Source organism: Diprion similis, chromosome 6, assembly GCF_021155765.1.
Source record: "Diprion similis isolate iyDipSimi1 chromosome 6, iyDipSimi1.1, whole genome shotgun sequence".
NCBI classification, from domain to species: Eukaryota; Metazoa; Arthropoda; class Insecta; order Hymenoptera; family Diprionidae; genus Diprion; species Diprion similis.
In genome coordinates, this window is record NC_060110.1 from 18,299,463 (window position 1) to 18,322,982 (window position 23,520).

The 23,520-nt window shown below is 36.7% G+C and overlaps 4 protein-coding genes across 5 annotated transcripts in view; 2 read left to right on the forward strand and 2 right to left on the reverse strand.

Moving 5' to 3' along the window:
• LOC124407384 (HIRA-interacting protein 3-like) overlaps positions 1–13,964 on the reverse strand; it is a 23,894-nt gene extending 9,930 nt beyond the window's left edge. Inside the window, exons 1-5 of one of the 2 annotated variants that reach the window (XM_046883482.1) lie at positions 13,807–13,954; positions 12,957–13,287; positions 11,963–12,685; positions 10,671–10,920; positions 10,129–10,358 (exon numbers count right to left, since the gene is read on the reverse strand). In XM_046883482.1, the coding sequence (XP_046739438.1) occupies positions 10,234–10,358; positions 10,671–10,920; positions 11,963–12,685; positions 12,957–13,271 (1,413 nt within the window). In that variant the 5' untranslated portion in view covers positions 13,272–13,287; positions 13,807–13,954 and the 3' untranslated portion in view covers positions 10,129–10,233. Of the gene's footprint in view, positions 1–10,128; positions 10,359–10,641; positions 10,921–11,962; positions 12,686–12,956; positions 13,288–13,806 lie in introns of those variants that run through there. The other variant, XM_046883483.1, reaches the window with a different exon arrangement.
• On the forward strand, positions 1,492–4,791 carry LOC124407382 (probable ATP-dependent RNA helicase DDX55 homolog). Its single transcript, XM_046883479.1, has 7 exons — positions 1,492–1,727; positions 1,871–1,978; positions 2,069–2,341; positions 2,906–3,264; positions 3,376–3,573; positions 3,700–4,375; positions 4,548–4,791. Exons 1-7 carry the CDS (start codon positions 1,629–1,631, stop codon positions 4,587–4,589), a joined length of 1,755 nt encoding a protein of 584 aa, XP_046739435.1. The 5' UTR covers positions 1,492–1,628; the 3' UTR covers positions 4,590–4,791.
• Positions 1,518–21,535, reverse strand: LOC124406541. The gene is made up of 14 exons (XM_046881977.1): positions 21,495–21,535; positions 21,261–21,405; positions 19,119–19,191; positions 18,800–18,957; positions 18,499–18,683; positions 18,203–18,350; positions 17,927–18,006; positions 17,777–17,828; positions 17,225–17,411; positions 16,831–17,153; positions 15,877–16,145; positions 15,680–15,790; positions 15,467–15,483; positions 1,518–1,528 (listed from the first exon to the last, which is right to left on the reverse strand). The coding sequence occupies exons 1-14, from the start codon at positions 21,533–21,535 to the stop codon at positions 1,518–1,520; spliced, it is 1,800 nt and encodes a 599-aa protein (XP_046737933.1).
• On the forward strand, positions 5,208–10,048 carry LOC124407377 (protein prickle). The gene is made up of 5 exons (XM_046883473.1): positions 5,208–5,424; positions 5,756–5,957; positions 6,092–6,384; positions 6,505–8,616; positions 8,776–10,048. Exons 1-5 carry the CDS (start codon positions 5,362–5,364, stop codon positions 9,133–9,135), a joined length of 3,030 nt encoding a protein of 1,009 aa, XP_046739429.1. The 5' UTR covers positions 5,208–5,361; the 3' UTR covers positions 9,136–10,048.
• Positions 21,536–23,520: the final 1,985 nt, after the last annotated feature.

Here is a 23,520-nt window from a genome sequence, read left to right on the forward strand (position 1 = left end):
AATAAAACTGACAGGTACATATTCGATAGGATTTTTAATTACCATGTCCCTAATGCTCACTAATTGTACGTATTTATTTTTTTAATTGTACGCACCTTTTGCGCGTTGACTTGTTACCTTTTGGTTCTGACAGAAAGCGCGGCATTTGTAAGCCAGCAGTCAATTCACAGAGATAAAAATCGCAGAGTGTATAGTGATAATGAAGAATCTTGTCGTAAGTATTTATAAAACGTATCTGAGGTGTAAAAAAGTTATTTTTTTTTAGTAATTGTATTGTCTTTTGTTTCAGGGCAGCGAACTAATTTTTTTTTTTTTATGGTATACCAAGAAATATTTAGTCTTCATTCGAAGAAAATATCTATTTCAATAACTCGAGGTACGAAATGGATTTTGGTTCAAAAAATGTATAATCCTTTCTTTTATCATAGAAATAATAGAGTAAGAAACTGTTTTCGCGAATGTTGACGTTGGGCTCGGCATAATTTTTGTCGGTGCACGCATTTTGACATTGTGCTAATCGTAACTTCATCTGTTTTAGCTAATCAAACCTCTTGTTTGTTCCAGCTAATGAAATTTTAAATCAGGTTCAGCTAACCAATCCTTTCATCCGTTTCAGCTAACCAAACTTTTTGATTGTTTCAGCTAATCAAACCTTGTGTCTATTTCAGCTAATCAAATGTTTTGTCTGTTTCAGCTAATGAAACCTTTTCTCTGTTTCATCTAACGAAACTTTTCAACTGCTTCAGTTAATCATATCTTTTAACTGTTTCATTTAACTAAACCTTTGTCTGTTTCAGCTAATCAAACTTTTGTCTATTTCAGCTAATCGAATCTTTCGTATTTCCGATGAAACTTTTTTTTACCGACACCGGAAGCGAATTCCGCTACGACTTCCAGATTTGTCAATAATGCTTTGATAAATCCAGTTAAAATCGAATTGAGATGTGTAAAATTGCTGATCAGAGACATATCTCACCTCAAACGGCTTGATAGAGTATCTTCTTTAAGGTGTAATATTTCCCCGATCAACAATTTTTTCATGGTACATACATCCCGATCGATTTTTACAGGACGCATCAAGGGTATGTTGATAATTATGAGGATTGTTGCAGAAACTGAATTTGATTTCGGTAACAAAAGTTACGTTCCCGAATTACTTCAGTTCGTATTTGCGCGGCATTTTGCCGTTCCGTCGGTATTACGTCGGTAGGCATTCAAGTGCATTTTTTACCGTCGACGGCGTGACGTTGCTGCGCCTAATCGCCGTCGCGTCAATTGGACCTTGGAATAGAAATGTTAAATTGGACGCCCGCGAAAATTCAGCCTTAGCAGTTATAAGTTTAAAAAATTATTAATTAAATGAAATTATTCTAATTATTCGGAAATTAAAATGTCAAAAACCGTCAACAGTTGGCAACGAATAATAAAAACCAGAGGCCGTCCAATCATTTATTCTGCGACGTGATTATACATATTGTATCACTGATATGCATAGGATGTGATTGAACGTTGTTGATTCATTTCATTGGTTCAGCTCTTGCAAATGTCAAACATAACCTCATTCGACCAAGTGTCTACCTAACCAAGTCCACGTGGGCGTAAAGTGTCAATGGTTTTATCTTTTGGAGATGAGGTCTCAAAAATGGGAAGACTTGGAAGTCCCATTAAGCAAACCTGTTCTGGAAACTTTGAACGTACAAAACTTTCATACGATGACGCCTGTCCAGGTGTGACACGTTTATCAGACTACTACAAATAATTGATTTTCTGAAACCAAAGGCTTACGTTTTATAGTTAAATATATCATAAATAAAAGAAGCTGGTTCTCCTCTGCCGGTGATTGGCTAATATTTATCGAACATTCTTGCAGACTGCCTGCATACCGTTGCTATTAAAAGGAAAGGATGTTGCTGCGGAGGCTGTAACAGGCAGTGGTAAAACACTGGCATTCTTAATTCCAATGCTAGAACTCTTACAGGTATGAATAGAAATTAAACACCTGTATTATAAGAAGACTTGGAAACAGTGACTGCAACATGAAATGCCAACTTCTTTTTCTACTTTGTAGAGACGTGAGGATGGTTGGAAAAAGTTGGAAATTGGTAGCATTATTATATCACCAACACGAGAATTAGCTGCACAAATAAACGAAGTCCTTGCCAACTTTCTGATCCGTATTCCAACTTTGAAACAAGTGTTACTAGTCGGTGGGACAACTGTAGACGAAGATGTAACGAAGCTCAAGAATGGTGCCAACATCATTGTAGCAACCCCTGGAAGATTGGAAGACATTCTGTCGAATTGCAAAGATATCAATTTAGCTTCAAACGTGAAAGCTTTGGTGAATACATTCAATAATTATTTTGACAAATTCTTAAAGTAGAAAAGTAGTGGAAACATTTTTTACGAGAGTAAAAACTCTGTAGGTATGTAAATCTTGCCATCACAATGATCTTTGAAGAATCATTATTGGACTCATGAAGGATATTTTCACAGATAACACTTATTTTATATTACTCTTTTTTCAAAGTATGATGGTGTCAAAATTTCGATTTGCAATAGCTCGCTCAGTGCCCATGATACCGAAAGAGAAAGTAGTTTTTACGAGGCACACACTGTATCAGAGTCTTAGAAAATTTGGCTCGAGTATTTTATGACATCATTTTGGTCCAAATCAATAATATGTAGAATGTGCTCAATCTTTAATAGTGAGTAGCATTCTACAGATTAATTTTTGGCAAATACTCGCAAGTCAGTTAATTGCATTATTCAAATTTCATCGTTGAAGATTTAATTTAAGACTAGCATTATCTCGAGTGACAAGATTATCCAAATATTTTTGAATGCTTGAACCTGTGCATTACATGTGAGCAAAGTCGCCATTTCAATAAAAATTACCTTTCAGGAATTACTGGTGCTAGATGAAGCTGATAGACTTCTAGATTTGGGATTTACAGCAACGATAAATACAATTTTGAGCTACTTACCTAGGTTACGGAGAACTGGATTGTTCTCAGCAACTCAAACAAAAGAATTGCAACAATTGATAAGAGCTGGCTTACGTAATCCAGTTGTAGTTTCAGTCAAAGAAAAAGCTAGCATTTCTACTCCTTCGATGTTAATAAACAGTTGTGTGATTGTCAGTGCAGAAAATAAACTTGCTACAATGTACAGCTTTATCAAAAAGAAAGGAACTGGTCTGAAGTACATGATATTTTTCTCTACATGCGCCTGTGTTGATTATTTTAGTCATGTTCTTAAAATGTGAGTTGAACACACATAGAATTATTATGAAATTCACTATTACTTAGACTTGCTATCAATTTTTCAATCCAAGTGAACTACATCACTGATTTGTGAAAACATTATTTTTAGGCTCTTTCAATCCTCGAATGTATTTGCACTCCATGGGAAAATGAAAGATAAACGATATAAAATTTTCGAGAAATTTCGCAGCTCCGATAATGGTTTATTATTATGTACCGATGTCATGGCACGTGGAGTTGATATACCAGAAGTGGATTGGGTTTTACAATACGATCCGCCATCAAATGCCAGTAGCTTTGTACATAGGTAATAACAAACGCTTCATAATTTATACAAACTTTCTTTACAGGTTTCATCATTTCATCAATCACATATTGTATTCTTTCTGCATGCTGGACGTTTTGTCAGATAATGGCATTTTTAACCCTATAGATGCGGCCGCACAGCCAGGATCGGTAACGAGGGAAATGCTCTATTATTTCTGTTGGAGTCTGAAGATGCTTACATAGATTTCATAAGGAGGAATCAGAAAGTAGATTTAAATAAAATCGAATTAGAACTACCTACAAGTGTGGTGAAATGTTTAAAAGTCATGAGGAGTATACAACAAAGTGATAGACTTATATTTGATAAAGCTAACAGGGCATTTGTATCATATGTACAAGCTTACCAAAAACACGAATGCAGTCTCATACTCAGGTTAAAGGATCTCGACTTGGGAAAAGTTGCTATGGGTTTTGGGCTACTGAAAATGCCCCGAATGCCAGAACTTAAAAAACAGGACACGTCATTCTTTCAAGATCCTGCAATTGATATAAATTTAATTGCTTACAAAGATAAGCAGCGCGAATCTAAAAGATTGGAGAAATTAAAGGTCTTCCGAGAAACAGGCATTTGGCCAACGAAGAATAAGCGCCCTGCGAAACAAACTGAACCCTGGTCTGAAACTAAAAAGAAAAAGTTAGATTCAAAGGACAAACGTAACAAGCGTAAAGAAAAAAAAGCTCTGACTGGGCCAGTCAAGAAAAAACGTAAAAAAGTATGCCAAGAAGATGTAGAAGAATTGGCAAAAGATATAGCATTAATGAAGAAATTGAAAAACAAAAAGGTAATTCTAGTGATTGTATAAGTTTTTTATGATGATTTCTTATCCTTATGTGAATATTAGTTTGGTAGAACGGTTGATTCTCAAAATCCAATTGTATGCAAATATTATCATTGTCGTAGTATTTATTATATTAGTTGGATAAAAAATGTACAGCAAAATATTTAATTTTCAGATATCACAAGAACAATTTGATTCAGCTTTCGGAATCAATTGAAAAACATCTTAGACAGGGTACAACAGGCGATTGAATCATTATTGCGCGCGGAATTTTTTGATGCATGGAGCCTCAGTCAGAAATTGATAGCTTATAAATAGCGATTATTTATACTTGTCTAAGAAAGATTAACTTTTATCTGATACTAATTGTAAGGCTCTTAACTTCAAGTAAACAATAAAAAATGTTATTATTGTTTGAAGCAACATGTTGAACTTTTTTTACGTTGTTCAAATTTTAGGAGTGGTGGGAAGTTCAAAGTTCATACAAAAATTTTACTTCACGTAAAATATGGACTTGTGTAAATTAAAAGTGAAGTTACAAATGACCAAGGTACATGGTGATTTGCTAAATATTCTCTCTGAGTGTGAGCTGTCATTGTTTCGAATCTTAGTTAAAAAATCATCATATGCACAGTAGCTGGAAAGGAATTATATGGGCCCGTTTGATGGGGCCTTCAAATGGTGGGGACCCCCCACCATTGAGAGTTCAATCCCCTCCAGAAAACCGTCACGAATACAGAGACAGGTTTCATGAATTCACAGAATGGGTAGGCAAGTGGTGAGGAAGTGGAAAATTCTGATGAGTCACACACCCAGAGTACAGCAACCACAGCTGAGCTCATACCTCTCACAATCAGTTGGGATGCCAGTGCCATGGCATTCGTTTATTTCTGTGAGTCTATCGTCACCTTCAATAGATAAGTTTCCTGCTCGGTGATAAGCAGCTACTATAAGGTTCAACTTTTGCCATTGTACAAACAAACAATAATATGACTGAAGTAGAGGATAATCGTCCAGAATGGATGATCGAGTTGGAAAACAGAAAGAGAAAGGTGAACTTGAGTGACTTTTCACTATGTTATCATCAAACAATGTGTCTCTTTGTATTTTTATACTACCATTTCAAACGTTATAATTTTTTCATTACTTGGGTGTGACTTGATTGCACGGATAACTGAAGGTGGCTTCACAGATTTGTATTAGTAATTTACCCAGCAAATTTGGAATCTAGTGCTATGCTTTACAGAAACACCTATATAAAAAAATTTAAATTATCTGAAGATCTCTTGTAATTATATGATGTTCTCAATGAAAGTATGTCGTTCATATATCTAACACACTCAATGTTTCTTGCATAATCTGTAAACTTCTCCACTGTTTCAGCCGCGTTTGGCCCACGAAGCTGGTGCAGGTTCACCATGCTTGAGCTGCAAAGAAGCTTGTCCCGGTTTGGACTTACACTTTTGGCGTAAAATCTGTAAAAATTGTAAATGTGGCCGTGACGAACATGACGTAGTTGATGATGATTTCCCACAATTCGATTTATTACTTGGTCCTTCTGGGAAACCAAGGAGAAAAGCTACTTGTGAGTAAAAAAAAATATTCAACTTTTATGAAATGATTCATTTCTGAAAATATTTTACTATTTTTATACCTCAAATTCTAGTTTAACAATTAAAAACTGAATGCTTGGATGATTTTTAAATATTTATATTCTAGTCCTCCCCGTTGCCATTAAAAAACAACCAGACAAAGGGAATGCATTTGAATGGATACCACCAGATGTTACAACAGACATAGCTGCGGATTATATGAAAGCGTTGCCAGAGAACAAATTGCCAATTCAAGGATCCGTTGGAGCAGCCTTAAGAAAACAGCAACTTCAGAAACAATTACCACTTCATGATATGGACCATAAAGCTTGCGATAAATTGAGTGAAGATGAAAAACAACAGTTTGAAAAGTATTTGGAGAATTTGAAAAAATATGTTGGCCAGGGCAGAGTATCTAAGGTATTTTATAAATGCAATCTTTAATGGAATCTTTTTTCTTCAAATATTTATTCTAGTCTTATTTATTCTAGTATTATACTTTCATATATCACTGTTAAGTTGTCACTGTGATTCCTTCAGGTGATGGGAGCAAGACCATTCAATAAATCTCTGATGACTCCAGCAAATGCAGCTGACATGCAACCAATGAGCCCACAGCGCAAACCTCAAGTTCATGTATCGACTGACTCCAGCAATCTTCGTACGCCTAGTAGCTTCATTTCAAAAGTTCAAGGATTACCTACTACTTTGCAAGGCTCACAAAAGCAACAAGCTTGGCTGGCAGCAAATATGCAAGCGATACAAGCCCAGATTTCTGACAATGCTGTCAGTACTGCCGTTCAATTAGGTCAATATCACCCTGCATTGGATAACATCTCTTCTACGGGGCAAATTGTTAATTCAGAGGTGGTAAATAGTAACAGACACCCAGCTCAGCAATTTGCGAACACGTCTCATATTACAGGCAGCCAACAAAACACAGGTTTAACTTTAAAAAATTCAGAAAATGTTCACTATATACCTAATTTTGGTAAAGTTCATTTTCAAACTGAATATTCACAAATTGGAGAAGAGTTTGCCCCTAACACTACTCCAAAAAACGTTTTACCACTTGACAACTCAAATAGTAAGATTAATGCTACACTGGACAAAAGTTTTCACGCGCCAAACCAGCAAATTGTGAATTCGTCAAATCTTCCAACTACATGGAATGCCAGTCATAGTTCTCCAATTCAATCAGGGCAATACCATAACACCAGTATTCCCATATCACATAATTTGGAGACGAGCGTGAAAAGCGACAGGCCAGAAATAGTGAAGCAAGCTCTTTCTGGCCATAACAGACATTATAGAGACCATGCAAATTCATTGCACATAGGAGGCGCAAGCGAATTAGGGACTGGTGCATCGCATAGCGAGAAACTTCGGGATCATAATCAAGTACCACAAAGCGTTACATATTCAGATGATGTTCACTTACTAAATGCACAATTAGCTGAGCAAATGTTATCTGATGCCTTACTACCTCCAAGCGCAGTACATGCTAATGAAATCATTGGTAGTACCCTAGACAAAAATAAATTGAAGTATATTCAAGAACAACTCAGCGCGAAATATAGTAAAGAAGATGCACCTTCTCAACATATTTTGAAATCTCAACGCATCGACGAACTTGATCCACATTTTGGGCAGGACATTGCTAAACATAAAAGTCTACAGACGCAAGTTCCATTGTTAGATAAAGAGACACAGAGAATTGCCATAATAGCTGCGATGCGAAATCCATCAGGACTTTTGGCGGATAATCAAAAATTGGAAAAAATTGGACCTCAATATGCAAATCCTTTGGAACAAGTTGGCCAGAATAAATGCACGAGTTCAACTGCATCGACTAATGAGGGGTCTGGTGTGTCTATGGGAATTCCAAATGCCAATTTAATAATGAGTACCGACCCAACAGTTCCAAAAGAAAGTTTGCAAGGAAATAATCTGGTGCCTTCAGATTCTATAGTACCATTAGCTAATGAATATGGTATGTCAATGGACAATCAGTTTGGACACCGACCAATGCCACATCAGTACCCAGGTGCTATATCTTCATCTACGAATTCATCGTCAGCTATTCCAAACCAACAGCAATATTCATTGAAAGCTGATCATCAACTTCCACCAGATTCAGCCAAGCTAGATCAGTACTTGCGGCCCTCACATGGTAGTAGTGCATATCAAGGAACATTAAGCTTTGACAATGACAACAGCTTATGTAACCCATCTTCGTCGTTAAATACAGAACGGCTTCAAGCTGAATTAAACCATCAGCCGATCGATTCACAAGTAATTTATTCAGAGTCTTTAGGAAACTCAGCATTCCCAGAAGGCGTTATTGATTCCCCAGCATTAAGACAGAACCCTGCTAGTGTTGATCAATTGAGGGGTGCCCTAGAAGAACTTTCAATCGGATCGATTCAGTTGCAAAAATGCACGCAGTGTGAAGAAGAAATTCATTCAGGTGATATCGTTGTTACTGCTGAAAGGGCTAAAGATGCCGTCTGGCATCCTGGTTGTTTCATCTGCTCTACATGCAATGAACTTCTTGTGGATCTAGTCTACTTTTATCATAAAGGAAAACTGTATTGTGGAAGAGATCTTGCTACACTATTGAACATTCCAAGATGCTTCGCTTGTGACGAGGTGAGTTGTTCAAATTATTTTTATTTACGTGGTACTTTACTATGGTATTCAACACGCATAATGTACTGTTAAGCTTCTACTGACTACCTCTGTGACCTGTCTACGTTTCATATGTAAGCCAATATACATCAATTCTGTATGTTCAATATTTCTTTGCAGTTAATATTTGTGCGTGAGTACACTGTCGCAGAGGGACATAACTACCATGTGAAGCATTTCTGTTGCTGGGATTGCGACATGCCATTGGCTGGGCAGCAGTATATATCTGAGAACGATCGACCGCTTTGTCTACCTTGTTATCAGAAAACTTATGCCAAAACATGTAAAACTTGTAACAAAGTGATTGCTGCTGATCAACAAGGAGTGGCAGTGAAGAATTTAGATTTTCATGCAAACGATACATGTTTCTCTTGTTTCACTTGTAAGAAAAGTTTACTGAGTGGTCGAATGGCTATCAAAGAAGACAGACCCTTCTGCAGTAAGGAATGCATCACTGAGTTCATGAATAATAAGGCTTAAATATGAGTCACATTTTCATTACCTATTGTAAAAAAAATAATCAAAAACTATGAATAGTATTGTTCCTTGATGTATCGTAACAGTCTTGCTTTCACAGTAGGGGTTACAATTGATGACAGGTTCTAGTTTTCAATTAAGGCTGATTAAATGTGAAATATTCTTAGTTAGAGTTGATACTTATATGCTTCACTGTTATGTCACATGTGAAGCCGTACTTGCCTTTAGAATGAGAAATGTTACTTATTGCTAGAAATCTTTCTGAGCAAGAATGAAAGTATCTCAAAGGTTTCCATCATCATTCTAGGCTGCCAAATTCTGCTGGCTAAGTATTGCTTCAATTACATTCTACGTCTTTGTAACAATAGGAACCAACGAATCAGTACTTCATTATAAAAAAAAATTACCTTGGTATATTTTGTAGATACAGTAAAATGACGATCAATTTTATATTCACTTCAACTGCCAAGCTACGGTGAAATATTTGTTAAATGAGCTACATCCGCCATAGGTGTTGTTTCAGAAAAAGGTATTATTGATATTCCAAATGATATTATGACGTATGTTAAACAATAGAAATATAGTAAATGAAGGGAGGGTTATGCAAGTGCCAAGTATAGTTTTAAAGAATTTATTTTCTAATAATCGATAAAGTGAACAGAAACATATTATACGTTGTCACGTATTGTTATAATTCATAATATTTTGATACAAATATAATTTCACAATTTGCTTAAAATTAACTTATTTAAAGTACCTTTTAAATAACATTAAAATAGTACGCAAATACAGAATATGTAATATTGGGCATAGATTTTTAATAGTCAATGACGATTTTAAATTTAACAAAACACAATTGTAATTGTACAAGCTTTTACAATAGATCATAGATTAGTACAGTCTTATACACGATGTTGGAATAGTCAAAAATTATTTACTTGCTAGAAATATGAATTTCGAATTTTTACTTTCCATTGTTGATATAATAGACTATTCTAAGACCTAATGTAAATGCAAATAATGACAATGAACTTAGCCAGATATATATTTTTTTTTGTTTCTTTTTTTTTTTATAAAAGATAACAATTTTCAAATTCTATTCTATTCGGTATCACTGTCACAGACAGGCTGGATGCGCTTTAAAATCTTGCGAACTTCGCGTTGTTTAGTAGGCGTGGGTGTGCCCTCTTTATTGCTCTCAGATCTTCTAGATCGAGTAACACGACCTACAAATGGTGTAAACGCAAATGGTTGATGAATAATAAAATAAATGTATTTGCGTGCATGTAAAGTCGATGTAATACAGTATTAGTAGTTTGAAAAGGTTATAATTAATAATCTATAAATAAACATGTTGATTCCGATTAGAACTCTTTTGACTACAAGAAGATAAATTTCAGTAAAACATAACAATCCTCTTAAATGATGACGTAGTTCATAGCTTTTGAATTACAGTAGTTAAAGGAAGATAGTACTAAAGAAGCATATCGTTTAATTTAATAACCGAATAATCAGAGATTAATTTGTGCATTACAAACCTTCGCTTATGATATTGCTCTGATCTAGTTCAGCAACTTCCTTTTTCGTCACATTTTTAACTTTCAACTTTTTACACTTGTCCAAAGTTGGGATTCCTTGTATTCCTCGGTCTTGTAATAGTTTCTGCATTCTCATTACCCGTTGCCTGTTGGATGTGCAACCCGACCACAGATCTTGATATTTAATACGTATACCAGCTGTTGATATACATTTCTTCAGCTTTTGTATCTTTTTGTCGCTATTCGGATCCTAAAGGAATTTAGGAATTTATGTAGGCATCAGTTTATTTATATGTCTTGCATAACAAATTTTTATAATGGGTATTAAGCTGAAAACCATAAAATAATCAGGCCTTATTTTTTGTAATCATACAAAAATTAAAGCAAATACACCAGATTGAAAGCTGCAACTTTGCTACAATGCTACAGCATTGAATAAATATCGTATAGACTTTTAATCTATTTCACAACGATACGGGTTTTGAGGTTATGTTTGGGAAATTATTTAATTATTAATTCTATTATCGATAGTAGTTGCCACAGCGCACTTTCTATCACGAGTATGATCAAATCACGAAAAATTTCAAAACAATCCGATATTTTACGACAAAATGGAATGGATTATGATAGATACTCTTAATTCGGATTTTTGCCTTTTGAGGTTATGTAACTCACTAAGTCTAGTCAGCTTGTCTCAAGTTTCTCTAATTTTTCTTCTGTTTGGTAATTTTTTTTTTTTATTTCCGTTCTCATTTTTTACTTTCATACATCCTCTTTTGTTCTGTTCTGGTACTGATATACTTCCGCTAATACTTTTGTTTGTCGAGTTTCCTAGTGTCTGGACTTTTCATATCTCAGTGGCTTCAAGTCATATTCTCGTTGTTGCAGCTGTTTTACTATGTAACGTTCTAGCAGCATCTTAACAATCATTTCCTAACAATTTGCTCCGTGAGCATTTTTTTTCCAATTCTCTCCCTTACGGTATCTCTTGTGGCATATGTTTCCGCCCGTAACACATGTGTAAGTTGCAAATTTTTTTTTTCTACAGCATTTGTAGTGAATTTTGTTGCAATTCTCTGAAGAATATTCATCTGACACAGCTGCCACTATGCTATATGAACTTGGCGAATATTTTCTGATCTTTGAGTATATTTATGTATTAAAAATTCAATGACACTCCATTGCATGTACATTCAAAATCATCTTTTGCAATGAGAAAGAAAATAAAGACCTGATTATTAATGCACTTTACTAATCATGGAAACACTGAATTGTAGACAAAAACCGCTTACCTGATTTTTACTCTTCCGTTTTCCGTTTTTCTTATTCTTATCGTCACTATCACTCATATCATCAGCTTCATCGGAGCCTTCCGAATGACTTTCATCTTTCTTCAAAGTCTTACTTACATTCTTAGCAGACCTTTTCTTTGCTCTATCCGCTAGATTCATGTCTTCATCATCCGATTTGGATTGTTCGGAATTAGAGTCAGACTCTGTGACAGATTTCTCAACACTTTTTTGGTCTTTTTTAGGCTTCATTTTGCGAGGTGTCACCTTTTTAGGAGTTGCAGCCTTCTTCAACTTTTTCTTATTCTGAGGACTGTAATCTTCATCATCGGAATTGCTATCCAGACTATCTTCCGATCGTGAACTAGCCACTTTCGTAAATGATTTTCTTTTTCCTGTACGCTTTTTAGTTTTCACATCATTCTCCGTAACTTTGTGATCGTTGTCTGACCTTTCTGCTTCAGACGAGCCAACTTCTAACTCGGAATCATTCGGTTCTGCTGTGACAATTATTGTTTTAGGTCTTGGTTTAGAAGCTTTTTCTTCATCATTTTCCGAACTCGAGGCTTCCTTGTCACTGGCACATTCAACTGACAGTTCCAACCCATCTACCACTTCTGAATCGATACTTTTCTCCTTAATCGGTTCATTTTCTGTTTTTGTATCAATTTTGATAACTTCTTCTTTCATTATATCTTCATTTTTTTTTTCAATTACCTCAACGGGCTGATCAAAAACAAATAATATTAAATATAGATCAACACAATTTTTTTCCAATTGATATAACAACAATAAATAATATAAATTTTGCTATTCAATTTGTTATTAATCTGCAGTGAAACAACTTACGATGATGAGAACATTAGAAAATGCTAGGTAAAAAGTTTATACCACTTAAAACCCATCCCACTTTTTCCTCCCATTAAAACTATATGAATAAAATTGTAAATGTTAAAATTATTATCACTTTCTGAGAATGACCATTATATATTATTACCTCTGGTGAATTTACGGGACCTTCGTCTTTTGTGTTTGGCTTGATATGATCATCGGTTTCATTAGTTTCACCATTCTTATGTTCATCATCTACCACCTTGTTGGTATCTGTATGTTCTTTTGAAGGTGACGTATCACCATTTGTTACCTGAGTAATTACATCTTTTTTACTGTCAACAGGCTCTGTAGGCTCCACTGATTCACTACGTGGTCGTTTACTTGGAAGATCGCATTTTTCATCCCCAGAATTATCTTCCCGCATTCTTTTTCCAGTTGTCTGACTTTCGCCGTTATCACTTTTGTCAGAATCCATCATCTTCGGTTAATTCATGCTGCAAGATGAAGCCAAAGATGATATAGCATTCAGGTAGTAATTAAGTTGAAAAATAATTGCGGTATGTAATTGAACTAAAGTTAGGGGCAAGCGGATATACACATGTCAGAACTGCAGCCGCTTATCCCTATGCGCAAGTTGTACGTTTATATGTATACGATAGGTATGATGGGTATGCATGTGTGAACTATTGACATAGATACAGTACACGCGGTTCAGTTTCATGGAGTACGGGATTAATTATTCCGAGTGAGTTAGTGCTGTAGTCGGCTGCGCGTAATTTAATCCACGATGCATGCTGTTAAAACCAGACTGAAATTGTATTGAAAAGTGATGAACGACCTTGAAGCCTTGAATGAAAACCCACACTGTCACAAGGTAAATAATAATGCTTAATGGATGTTTACAGTCATTAACGAAGCCGGACTTGATTGCGAGCAAATTTTCGAAGTTCTTTACATGGTAGATTGAAAAATAACCGCATAATTGCGGTGAATAAAACTTCGTAGTATCTTACCAAATTCCACGCCAAATCAGTAGATACAATCGTGATTAAACACGACTTATTTTTTTTTTTCGCCGCACGATGTTTGCGCGGGTAAAAACTACGCGGTAGAGGACGACGATGAGATGGTCATTGGCCGGTGCGTCCATAGATAACTTATTACCCAGATTAGGAACGCGGTCGTCGCTCGTATGCCAAGAAAACCGAGTCACGCGTGGCGTCAGCTATGAGCGTTATGAAGAACACATTCGTACTCATCCATAGGAGCATCGCGCAGTGCGCCATTGTATCTGCAGTCAACGATTACGGCTCCTGGAATGCTAACGCAATACAAAGTCCCTTCTCATCGATCAAGTGGCAACTTTTCCCTCCCATAGTTTAAGAGTTTTTAACTTTCAAAGCGTTGATTGAAGATATCTAAACACGAACAGCCTTGGGCTAATATGTCCTTTGACTGTAGTCCGAGAACTGATGACAGTTTGGGGAAAGTATTTGAGGCGTTTTGAAATAAAGAAAAAGATATATGTATACTACACATATACACTACCAGTGCCCCTATCACTGCACATTGTAAACCGTCCTATTATAGTGGTTTGTCGGCAGAGTCATGCATGCGCCCAGTAGTACAGTCGTCATAGGTTATTCAGAGGAAAAAATTGAAAACATCGAAATTTTTTTTATTGGCCTTAGACATAGGTAAATATGCTAACCATAAAAAATAATACTGAAATTTCCTGTGCCTCAATTGTTTGAACAATTAAAAGTTACTTTTTATGGTTTTTTTGTAAATATCTCCGGAACGACAATTGCGATTTTAATTCTTTTTTATCTTATTCCGTATTAAATTCGCAACACATAAGGCTTGAACAATTTTTTGGTCCACTTAATAGCTTAGAAACTGCAGACGTGTAACGCTAATTACCGTTCGCCCTTATACGTATCTCGTACAATACAAAATTATACATTTACAGTGCAACCTCCGAATAAGACCGGGCTCGGGCGGTTAGGAGAATATAATTCCGAGAAATAGGTTACTCCCACCCGCGGTCCGAATTCGCCACAAAAAATTTTCGGCTCAACCTCCAAATAAGTCCGCTCGCCAACTCGACGAATTAACGACATTGACTCGACTTTATTATATAATTCTTATCAAATTCTGTTTGAACAGTAATTCTGCATTATGCACAATGTACGCGCTATGGCCTGCAATATGTATTATAAATTGGATTTCTCATTAATAATAAAATAACTATTCTCTGTAAAAAAAAGAATTGCTCTCTACTTTAAAATTTCAAATTCTCAATTACATACGAAGAATGATATTATTTGATATTAAAGAATGTTATTATTTTTTGACAAGAATTGCTGAATATTTTTGTGTTACCTTTTTTAAGATAATTACATTTTTCTATTAATATATTTAAATTTTTAAAAAGCATAAATACTAATAGGTGTTAACAATAGTTTAATTCATTACTTTACTATTATTCAAAGCATAAATTGAGACCAACACACAATTTCCACGGGCGGACTTATTTAGAGGTTGGCCCCCGATTTTGGGACGATGCGTAACGATGCGTGAAGTAGTGGGGGCAACTCTCGAGCGAAGATTAGGGGAAGCGGACTTATTTGGAGAGGGCTTATTCGGAGGTTGCACTGTACTTCACTGCAGGAGGCATCGAATCGCAGCTGTAACAGAGAAACTGATTATGATTATTGCTTCCCTCAGTTGGAGTAATGTAAATTGACTTGCTAGGATTGGTTCACATTAAAAACTGTTGAATAACGAAACAGAAGAATCATGATATTATCCTATAGAATATGCATCGTTTGAAAATCTCTCGTTACAAGAGTGACAGTGGAAATTCAACTTAAAATGTCTTACATATCCTTGCATAGGTCTTCGAAACGCTCGGGAATAGGGTAACGAGCTTGCGGCGAGACCGATAGTAATGGATCGTCATCATTGTCATTATCAACTTTGAATTCCTGGCACCTGTCGGTATATAATCGTTTACGGATTGAGCGATATACGGTTGAATTTAACAACGCTAACGACCCAAGTTATATGCTGTTACTAACCGGACAACGAAGTAGCGTTGATATTGGGCGATTACATTTTGAGATACGGTTATAATATGATCTAGAGCGAATATGAATGCAGGATTGCGATAGTCACGCGCATACTCTTCTTTCTCTTCGTTAGATTTCGACTTTTTCAAGAGAGAACGGAGTTGCGGGGTATCGACCCAAATTACTTTACTGCCTTCCCTTAGCATCTGCTCAGTCCATCCGATGGGGCCCATAGTCGCGATCGTATCAGCATCTTCTTCCGACTGCAAGTCGTGAACCTGTAATCCACGCAATTGAAGCCTTTACACGTTATTTGGATGGTGATTTCGTTTCGTGGAATTTCAAGGATATACGGATGTTTCTGCCGGTGGAAATTACATACGTATCGGGAGTTTTCGGTAGAAGGCCTCGATGCCAACGTTTTTGCGCCGTTAAATAGGCAACTGCAAATACATTTTTGTAACACCTGCATGGGAAGTTCGATTTCGCGCACGATTAAACGTGCGCGAAGTGGCCGATTCCTGCACTGGGCAGAGAGCGCGCGTTAATGTAAGTAGTACGTCAGCGTTAAGTAACATTTAAGCACCATCGTCCGAGTTAAGTGGTGAATACAACCGCGTCCGGTGCCTAGAACTCCTAGAAGCAACGTAACTAATATATACTTCTGTAGTCGAACTTCCCATTACATTAAAACAGAGCCCACAGGTTTTACAAAAAATAGAATGTGTAACTTGTGCGATTTGGCGATTCCGAACGAGTGTGAAGTATGCCGCACGAGCCGAACTTTTCGCACATGATACACAATATACTATTTACTCTTGTCAGTAAATCAGATGTCACTTTGGTGTACCATTTGCCGACGAGACATCGTTCGCGTCGGGATTCTTCACTGACCGTGAAAGCTCCTGGTATAATGTTATACTTACTCACGCCGCGCTGGCGTATTGCGCGATGAGAACTTACGTGACACTGACACTTCCGCTGTATCTCATCCCGAAAAGTTTTCATTTTATCCATGAAATCCGGTGAACTCTTCGCATACAGTAATAGAATTTCTCTCGATTTTTTTACATGGTTTAGTTTTATCGTTACTCCTCGCACCTGAGATGACATATGACTCGTCGATTTCTTTGCACATTTAATGACACCCCATTTCCATATGAAGTATGGTAGTACCAATATCGTAATGACACCCAGTGCTATGTAACCAATAATCCGAAGGACAGCACCCGAGGAATCCTGGTGATCCTCAGGAGGAGTGCTATTCGAATCCCGAAAACCTGCAAATCACGAATCATATAGCTTTATCGATTACACTGGATTTAATAGAAGTCAATTTCTCGTTTGAATTTCTCACCGTGAGGGATTACATCAAGGGTGTATGCAGATTTCCACTGTCGTAGGTCTTCGTGGGTGTGGTTTATGAAACAAGCGTCCTCGAAAATCACTGTATACGAAGAACAATACGAAGCACCCCCTCGCTTCAAATTAACCCATTCAATTTCTGCTGTCCATGTTTCATTGTGAGGGTCAGACTCGATGGACTAAATAAATGTATCATGCTCATTAATCAGATATTATAGACATTACTTAATGTCTAATACAGATCATGCCGATTACACGGAGAACGCGGTGGTGTGCACGGCAATAATCTCACGAGTATAGATCAGTCGGGCAGTTTGATATTCAATCATCGGATTGCAATTTCGATGCCAACTTCTATTCTCTGTGCTATGCCTCTAGCATAGCTGTCGAATGATTTCAAAAGTTTGTGTGCGAAAATATGAAGCAGCAAAGCTTTATCAAGAACATCGATTTTCGACGTTATTTGAACCAACGTCTAAGAGCCTGGTGAAAATATTCAATCTAAATAAGTAGGAAGGTACTTGTTTCATGAAACTTTACTGACAGTGAACATTTCACGAAAGTCAAAAGCATTTGGAGACTTATACTGACGTGTCCTATTAAGGATGAACGTATCAAATTAATGCCAAAATTACCCTCCTTTCCTCTATTCCTCTATACTAGCATTTTTATTCTGGGGAAATATAAAACTTACTCGAATTTCAAGATGAATGGCTTCGGTTTTATTCCCACTATTGCGTGGACTCTAAAAAATATGAAAACTGCTTCACTGTGCTATAAATTACATTATTCATTCAAAATATGATTCACGTAGTCTGCGGGAATTAATTTTTTTGGCAGCAGTAGAAAAAATCGCTGAAACGGTGGAAGTGTTGACAATAATTCAGCACGGACCATATCTTTCGTTTAAAAAATTATACTTCCTTGAATATTTACGCAAGAATTGAATGTGATAGCAGTTCTCCGTTACCTCTATGGTAAAGGTGTGACTATGGGTTGGATCACCTGGGCACTTTTCTTTGGTACTGTCATTTACAGCTCCAGTCAATTCCCACAGATAAGTTTTTATTCCGAGACATTTTAATGGTACTCTTAGCTTGACAAAATGTGCCCTGTTCCTAAAGAAACGCAGAAAAAATATTTTGTTGCACACAGATTGTGAGGTGATCTTTATTATCTACAAAGTCTTACTAAGCTATACAACAATAAGCGATATAACTAATGTGGTGTGCATTCCAAATGGTTATTCAATTCTTTACGCCTTACGATTCTGAATCCTCGGGGGTGAATCCGCTATTGCTGCACATCATGCTTGTGTCATTGTAAGGAATCGCCGTCTGGTAAAAGGAGGGGCCTTTCATCCAATTTTTACCTTCTTTGTTTGTCAGTTGGATGTAATAACAGCCGGTGAATATTTTATTATACGAATGATATTGATGTCGGCTTTCATTCTGAAGGTAAATCGTTCATTCTCTTGTGAGTAAAATTCGGTAATGATGTACGATTCACACTTTGAAATAGACAAATTTCCATGCGGTGTGAGTTAATTTACAACTATAAAAGTTACCTTGTATGATACAGACTTCCCTCTGACATATTTGACAAGATAAGGTAGACTTGTATTTGGTTTATCTGCCGGGCAATCCGCTTCCTTGTCAATAAACGGATGGGCCAATAGCGAGATATTAAGATCTTCTTGTATATTTTCAAACTTTACTTCAAGTTCTAAAATTCGACACCCCAAAGATTCCATTATTATTACAATTAAAAAGAGTGTTGAGTACGAAGTAATCATAAAAACAAATCAAATAAAAAGAAACATCACTTGCCAAATTTAACTTAGTCAAACTAACTTATTTTCATAAAATTATCCCAAAGAATCTTACGGTCTGGAACAGTTGGATTCATACGTTGCGTGACGGCAACTGGCGGATCAGTTTTTTCCCACAGAACAGTCATCTGTAACAAGTATCTAAAATGATTATACGATTAATCGCGCTGATCTCTAAATATATATTTCAGTTTTTGAATCACACTTCCATCGTATGCAACCATAAAAAAAAATCATTTTTTTGCCACCCTGGTATCGTTTATTTATCGAAATTCCTCTTCATATAATATTTTTTGACATACTTTACGGCTGATTCATCACCCGGATAGAAGGATTCGAATGATATGACACCGAAAAAAAAAGATGTGCAGCATGAGCGATTGAAGCCCAACATATCCGAAATATGTCTATATTACGCAGGATTTCAGGCGCTCAATCAAAATGGAGTTCGTGAAAATTCGTTTTAATTTTAGCTCACACTAGAAGTCACCGAGAATTCTCAAAAGTATGCACGGTTTTCGCGTTTTCTGACTCACTAAGCTGGACTAAAGTGACCGTTTTCAGACCGGCGGACAAAACAAATATGTACTTCCGACTCAACCATAGAGTTAACTTTTTTGACCTTTTTGAAAAAGCAAGACGAAAGTGGCATATTTTTGCCGCCTAACTTTTTTCCCACTAAATGCGGGAAAAATGAGATAGTGGGAAAAAAGTTCACTTTTTTCCCGTAAAATGGGAACATGATGGAATAATTATACGATAAAATATGATAAGGATGATGATGACGATGACGATGACGATAATGATAATGATGATGAAAAAGAATATTCTTAAGTGGGGAGGCGCCGCACCCCCAACCCCCCGGTGGGGGCTTTGCCCCTACACCCCACCAGGTCTTGCGGCTCTGAACCCGCTCCAAGAATAGTCTCGAATGTTAGTTTTAGAAAAGATCGATGGAGGATGTGGAATGAGGTGTGGGAGAAATTCTTGAACACAAAAAAGTGAAAAAAAATGTGCAACACATACATGGGGTCTCTGAAACTCAAAAATTTTTTCGTCATTTATATATTACTTGCACAACCATGATTCAAGCTTGCCGACTTCAAGTACGTTAAAGTCGGTATTGGGGTCAAATAGATTCCAATGAGGTGTTGGGGTCAACTGGAGCCCAGTAAGGAAAACGAAAACAGCAAACACAAACTGCCCAAAAAGGGCGCCACCTGCTCGCACTGCGGTCGACATAGAACACTCAGCTTCTGTGCGTGAGTGATTCCCACTTTTTGAGTCAATGATGTGGCCAGAGTTGAGTCGGAAATAAAGTCCTATATGTAACACAGGAATAAAAGTCGACTATTCCCGTGTTACATAATGTATTATTATCAATATTTTCAAGAAAAGGATTAATAATTGAGATAAAATATGTTTATGTATACTTATAACGTGTTCGGAATTGTGAAGAAAAAAAATCCACACATGGGTTACAAAAAAATTTGTTGTGCACCAAGGGCTAAGCGGGCTTTTCAACCTCGTGTGGTTGCAGTACTCGCCTTCGACTCGTACTGCAATCTCCACACTCGTTTTAAAAGAGCCCGCTGTACGAGAGAGAGATATAGCCCAAATTATTGCCGAATTTTCGTCTACACCGTTTGATCGTGACAAAATGTGAAACTCAAATTCACATGCTGGAGCGCTTATATGGAAGATGCAATGAAGTATTGTATTTTTAGTTGAAAATAATTAGTTGAGAAGACGTAAGTCGAACAACGAAGTACTGGAACCACAGATATCATATTCGAGAGATCGCATAAAAACTTTGACTCGCTGTGCATCGCCTAGTTAAGATAAGATTCGGCGGGGTGTAGTGCGGTTAGCGGGAAAGGCCGACAGCGGCCAAACCATCCTCCTCAGTTCCTTTACAACGCCAAAATTGGTTTGGACCCCTTAGTGATCCCGAAGTTCTGTCTCTTTTTGTGTCGCTGATTGTCGCATCGAATGCGGCAATTATGCGTACCAAATATGTCGAAATCTTTATTCTGTACGTCCAATCTGGACTAGATCCACAAAATTAGCGAGTGATACTGGTTGAATAACAAGAGTTGCGATTCTCGCGTTGTGCTCCGGCGTGCATTGGTTCGCACACTAAGAAAATCATGTAAAAGAACATCAAAACACCAGCAACATTATGTTAGTTACGTACGATGTGTTTATCACACGCAGTATTGCGTGCACTAGTAGAGACTGCACTAGCGTAGATGATACAGCAAATGGAGACGACAAATAACGACGACATACTTGCGGCGAAATGCCACGTGGATTCCAGTAACAGTTTGATGCTTCGGAAACTATATGTTATAGTGAGTGTTTACACGAGTCAAGCGAAAACTGTGTTGAACTGTCGGTGATTTTCATCATTGACAAACTAATTACAAACTGACATGAGATGTTACACGTCACAGCAAAGGTGAGATACATTTTCTATTCATCATAAACTGGACTTCATTAACGATCCAAAGGTTTTCACAAGTTTCACAAGTTTAACACTGAGGCCTCGTTTTCAGAAAAGTTTTGCGAAGCTACGAGTAAATTCTGCCAATTCAACTTATTTCGTTGCCCATTTTAACGGCACTGCGGAGTATGTATAGTTTACAATTTCGCACGTATATGTATATATGTGTGTACTCCCCACTCGAGCGCCACGACGATATTTTAGGAGAAGGGAGCTTTGGAAAACATTCACTCTGGTCAGTTGTTTGAATACTTTTATTGTAACTATAGGATTTGTGTCACTGTTAATACTAGATTTTTAAGTCGTAGTATTGGGCCAAAATTGTCCCCAGCAAAATGACAACTTTCATGGTAAGTTGCTGCACGAGTATTTTAACGTAGAACATTAATAATTAAAACGTTGTACCTCGTATAAGCGCCAGAAATTGCTTATGTAAAGCTCAATGATGTGCGTACTAAAGTTTTTTGGTGTCAAGTCTGACACCGAGGAAAACGAAAAATTACACTTCTGAGGTTGTAAATGCAAAAATGATGTTCTTTCATAATGATCAACACCATTATAAGTATTAGGATGGTCTCCTTATTTAGGGTGTGGACTAATTTTTTTCATGTCGATCTTCAAATCGACTCCAAATAATTGAAAAGTGATTCCCGAATTTCTTTCAAACTTTTATCTCAACTTCTCAAGGTTTTCTACAAAGCTTTTGTTTCGCTATAACAATAACATGGAATTTTATGATCACTACACATTTTAATTTTTTTCCTCGGGAAAAATTTGAATCAAGCGACGATTTTTCAAGTATAATTAAGTCTTTTCGAGTATATTTTTGTTCTGATAGCTTCACTTTTTCAATTTTTACTCGTATATTATACTTGACAAATCCTTGTTTGATTTATATTTTTGTCATGAAAATCTTAGGAGCACAAAAATACAATCTAAAGTGATCATAAAATCTCGTGGGGTTTAGTGTAAATTGCAATTTCAATTTTTGACAACAAACACCGCCAGGAAGTAGATAGGATTAATCAGTTCTGGTGTGCCACAAGCGGCCACGAGATGTCAGCTCCACTATTTTCTGCTACAGTAAATATAAAGCTGAAGGACGTAATAAGTTTAACGGCTCATCCCAAGTTACCTATATGGTGAATCACACGGTCACCCCTTTGGGTACATCGTCCGAAAATTCCTAACGGATTGTGAAACACGATGGAACAGCAATGTGGTAAATGTTCAAATCGAAGTTTGCGAATCCGTCTCTCTTCCGTCTCAAATCCGATCTTGAAAATCGGTGAACTTTTTGGGAAAATTTCAGAGTTCAGAATTCGTTAATTCGGTAGGAATTTATCCTTAGGGGGTCATTTTGAAAGGAAAGCTTTGATCCCTCGGGTCCATAAATATTTTATTCTTTAAAACCTGAATTTTTTAAAATTTACGCTAGGTTAAAAAAGGTAATCGAATCCAACAGTTTACTGTACACGTTTTTGAGAGTTAAAAATCTTGCAAAGGGGTTGAAACCCGGCAGAATTTGATTTTTCGTGTCAAAAAATGAAAGACGATACTTTCACCTTTGAAATGAGGTTTTTTGAACCGTCTTCCGGTGAACGGGTCGTTTTTATGGCCGCTCAAAGTTGTCTCTATGTTTTTTGAGAGAAAATTTAACAACTTTCCAAAAAAAAAAACATCGCGGCTCGACCATCAAAACCGCGTTTTGAAGAGAAATTCTGTTGGTTTTGGAAACAACTTGGTTTTCATCGAGATTCGATGACAAAATTCATTTTCCCCGTACATGACCTCAAAGTTGACACTTCCTATCCGGACAGTTACAGGAAATATGTAAAGCAATTATTCATCAATGGAAAATATGTTTACTGCAGTTTTTAGTTGAGTTTGAAAGAATGTTGTTTACTGTTGTGGCGAACAAGATAGAGAGATATTGTTGGGTGTGACGGTC

Bases quoted from the DNA above. Each gene is read 5' to 3' on its own strand.
- LOC124407377 (XM_046883473.1), top strand. From the start codon at position 5,362: ATGACTGAAGTAGAGGATAATCGTCCAGAATGGATGATCGAGTTGGAA. The intron at 5,958-6,091 runs GTGAGTAAAAAA...TTTATATTCTAG, and splicing joins ACCAAGGAGAAAAGCTACTT to TCCTCCCCGTTGCCATTAAA. The intron at 6,385-6,504 runs GTATTTTATAAA...TGATTCCTTCAG, and splicing joins GCCAGGGCAGAGTATCTAAG to GTGATGGGAGCAAGACCATT.
- LOC124406541 (XM_046881977.1), bottom strand. From the start codon at position 21,535: ATGTATCTCACCTTTGCTGTGACGTGTAACATCTCATGTCA. The intron at 18,351-18,498 runs GTAAGGCGTAAA...GCGTTTCTTTAG, and splicing joins ACCCCCGAGGATTCAGAATC to GAACAGGGCACATTTTGTCA. The intron at 15,791-15,876 runs GTTAGTAACAGC...ATATACCGACAG, and splicing joins CAACGCTACTTCGTTGTCCG to GTGCCAGGAATTCAAAGTTG.
- LOC124407382 (XM_046883479.1), top strand. From the start codon at position 1,629: ATGAGGTCTCAAAAATGGGAAGACTTGGAAGTCCCATTAAGCAAACCT. The intron at 3,265-3,375 runs GTGAGTTGAACA...CATTATTTTTAG, and splicing joins TTTAGTCATGTTCTTAAAAT to GCTCTTTCAATCCTCGAATG. The intron at 4,376-4,547 runs GTAATTCTAGTG...TTTAATTTTCAG, and splicing joins AGAAATTGAAAAACAAAAAG to ATATCACAAGAACAATTTGA.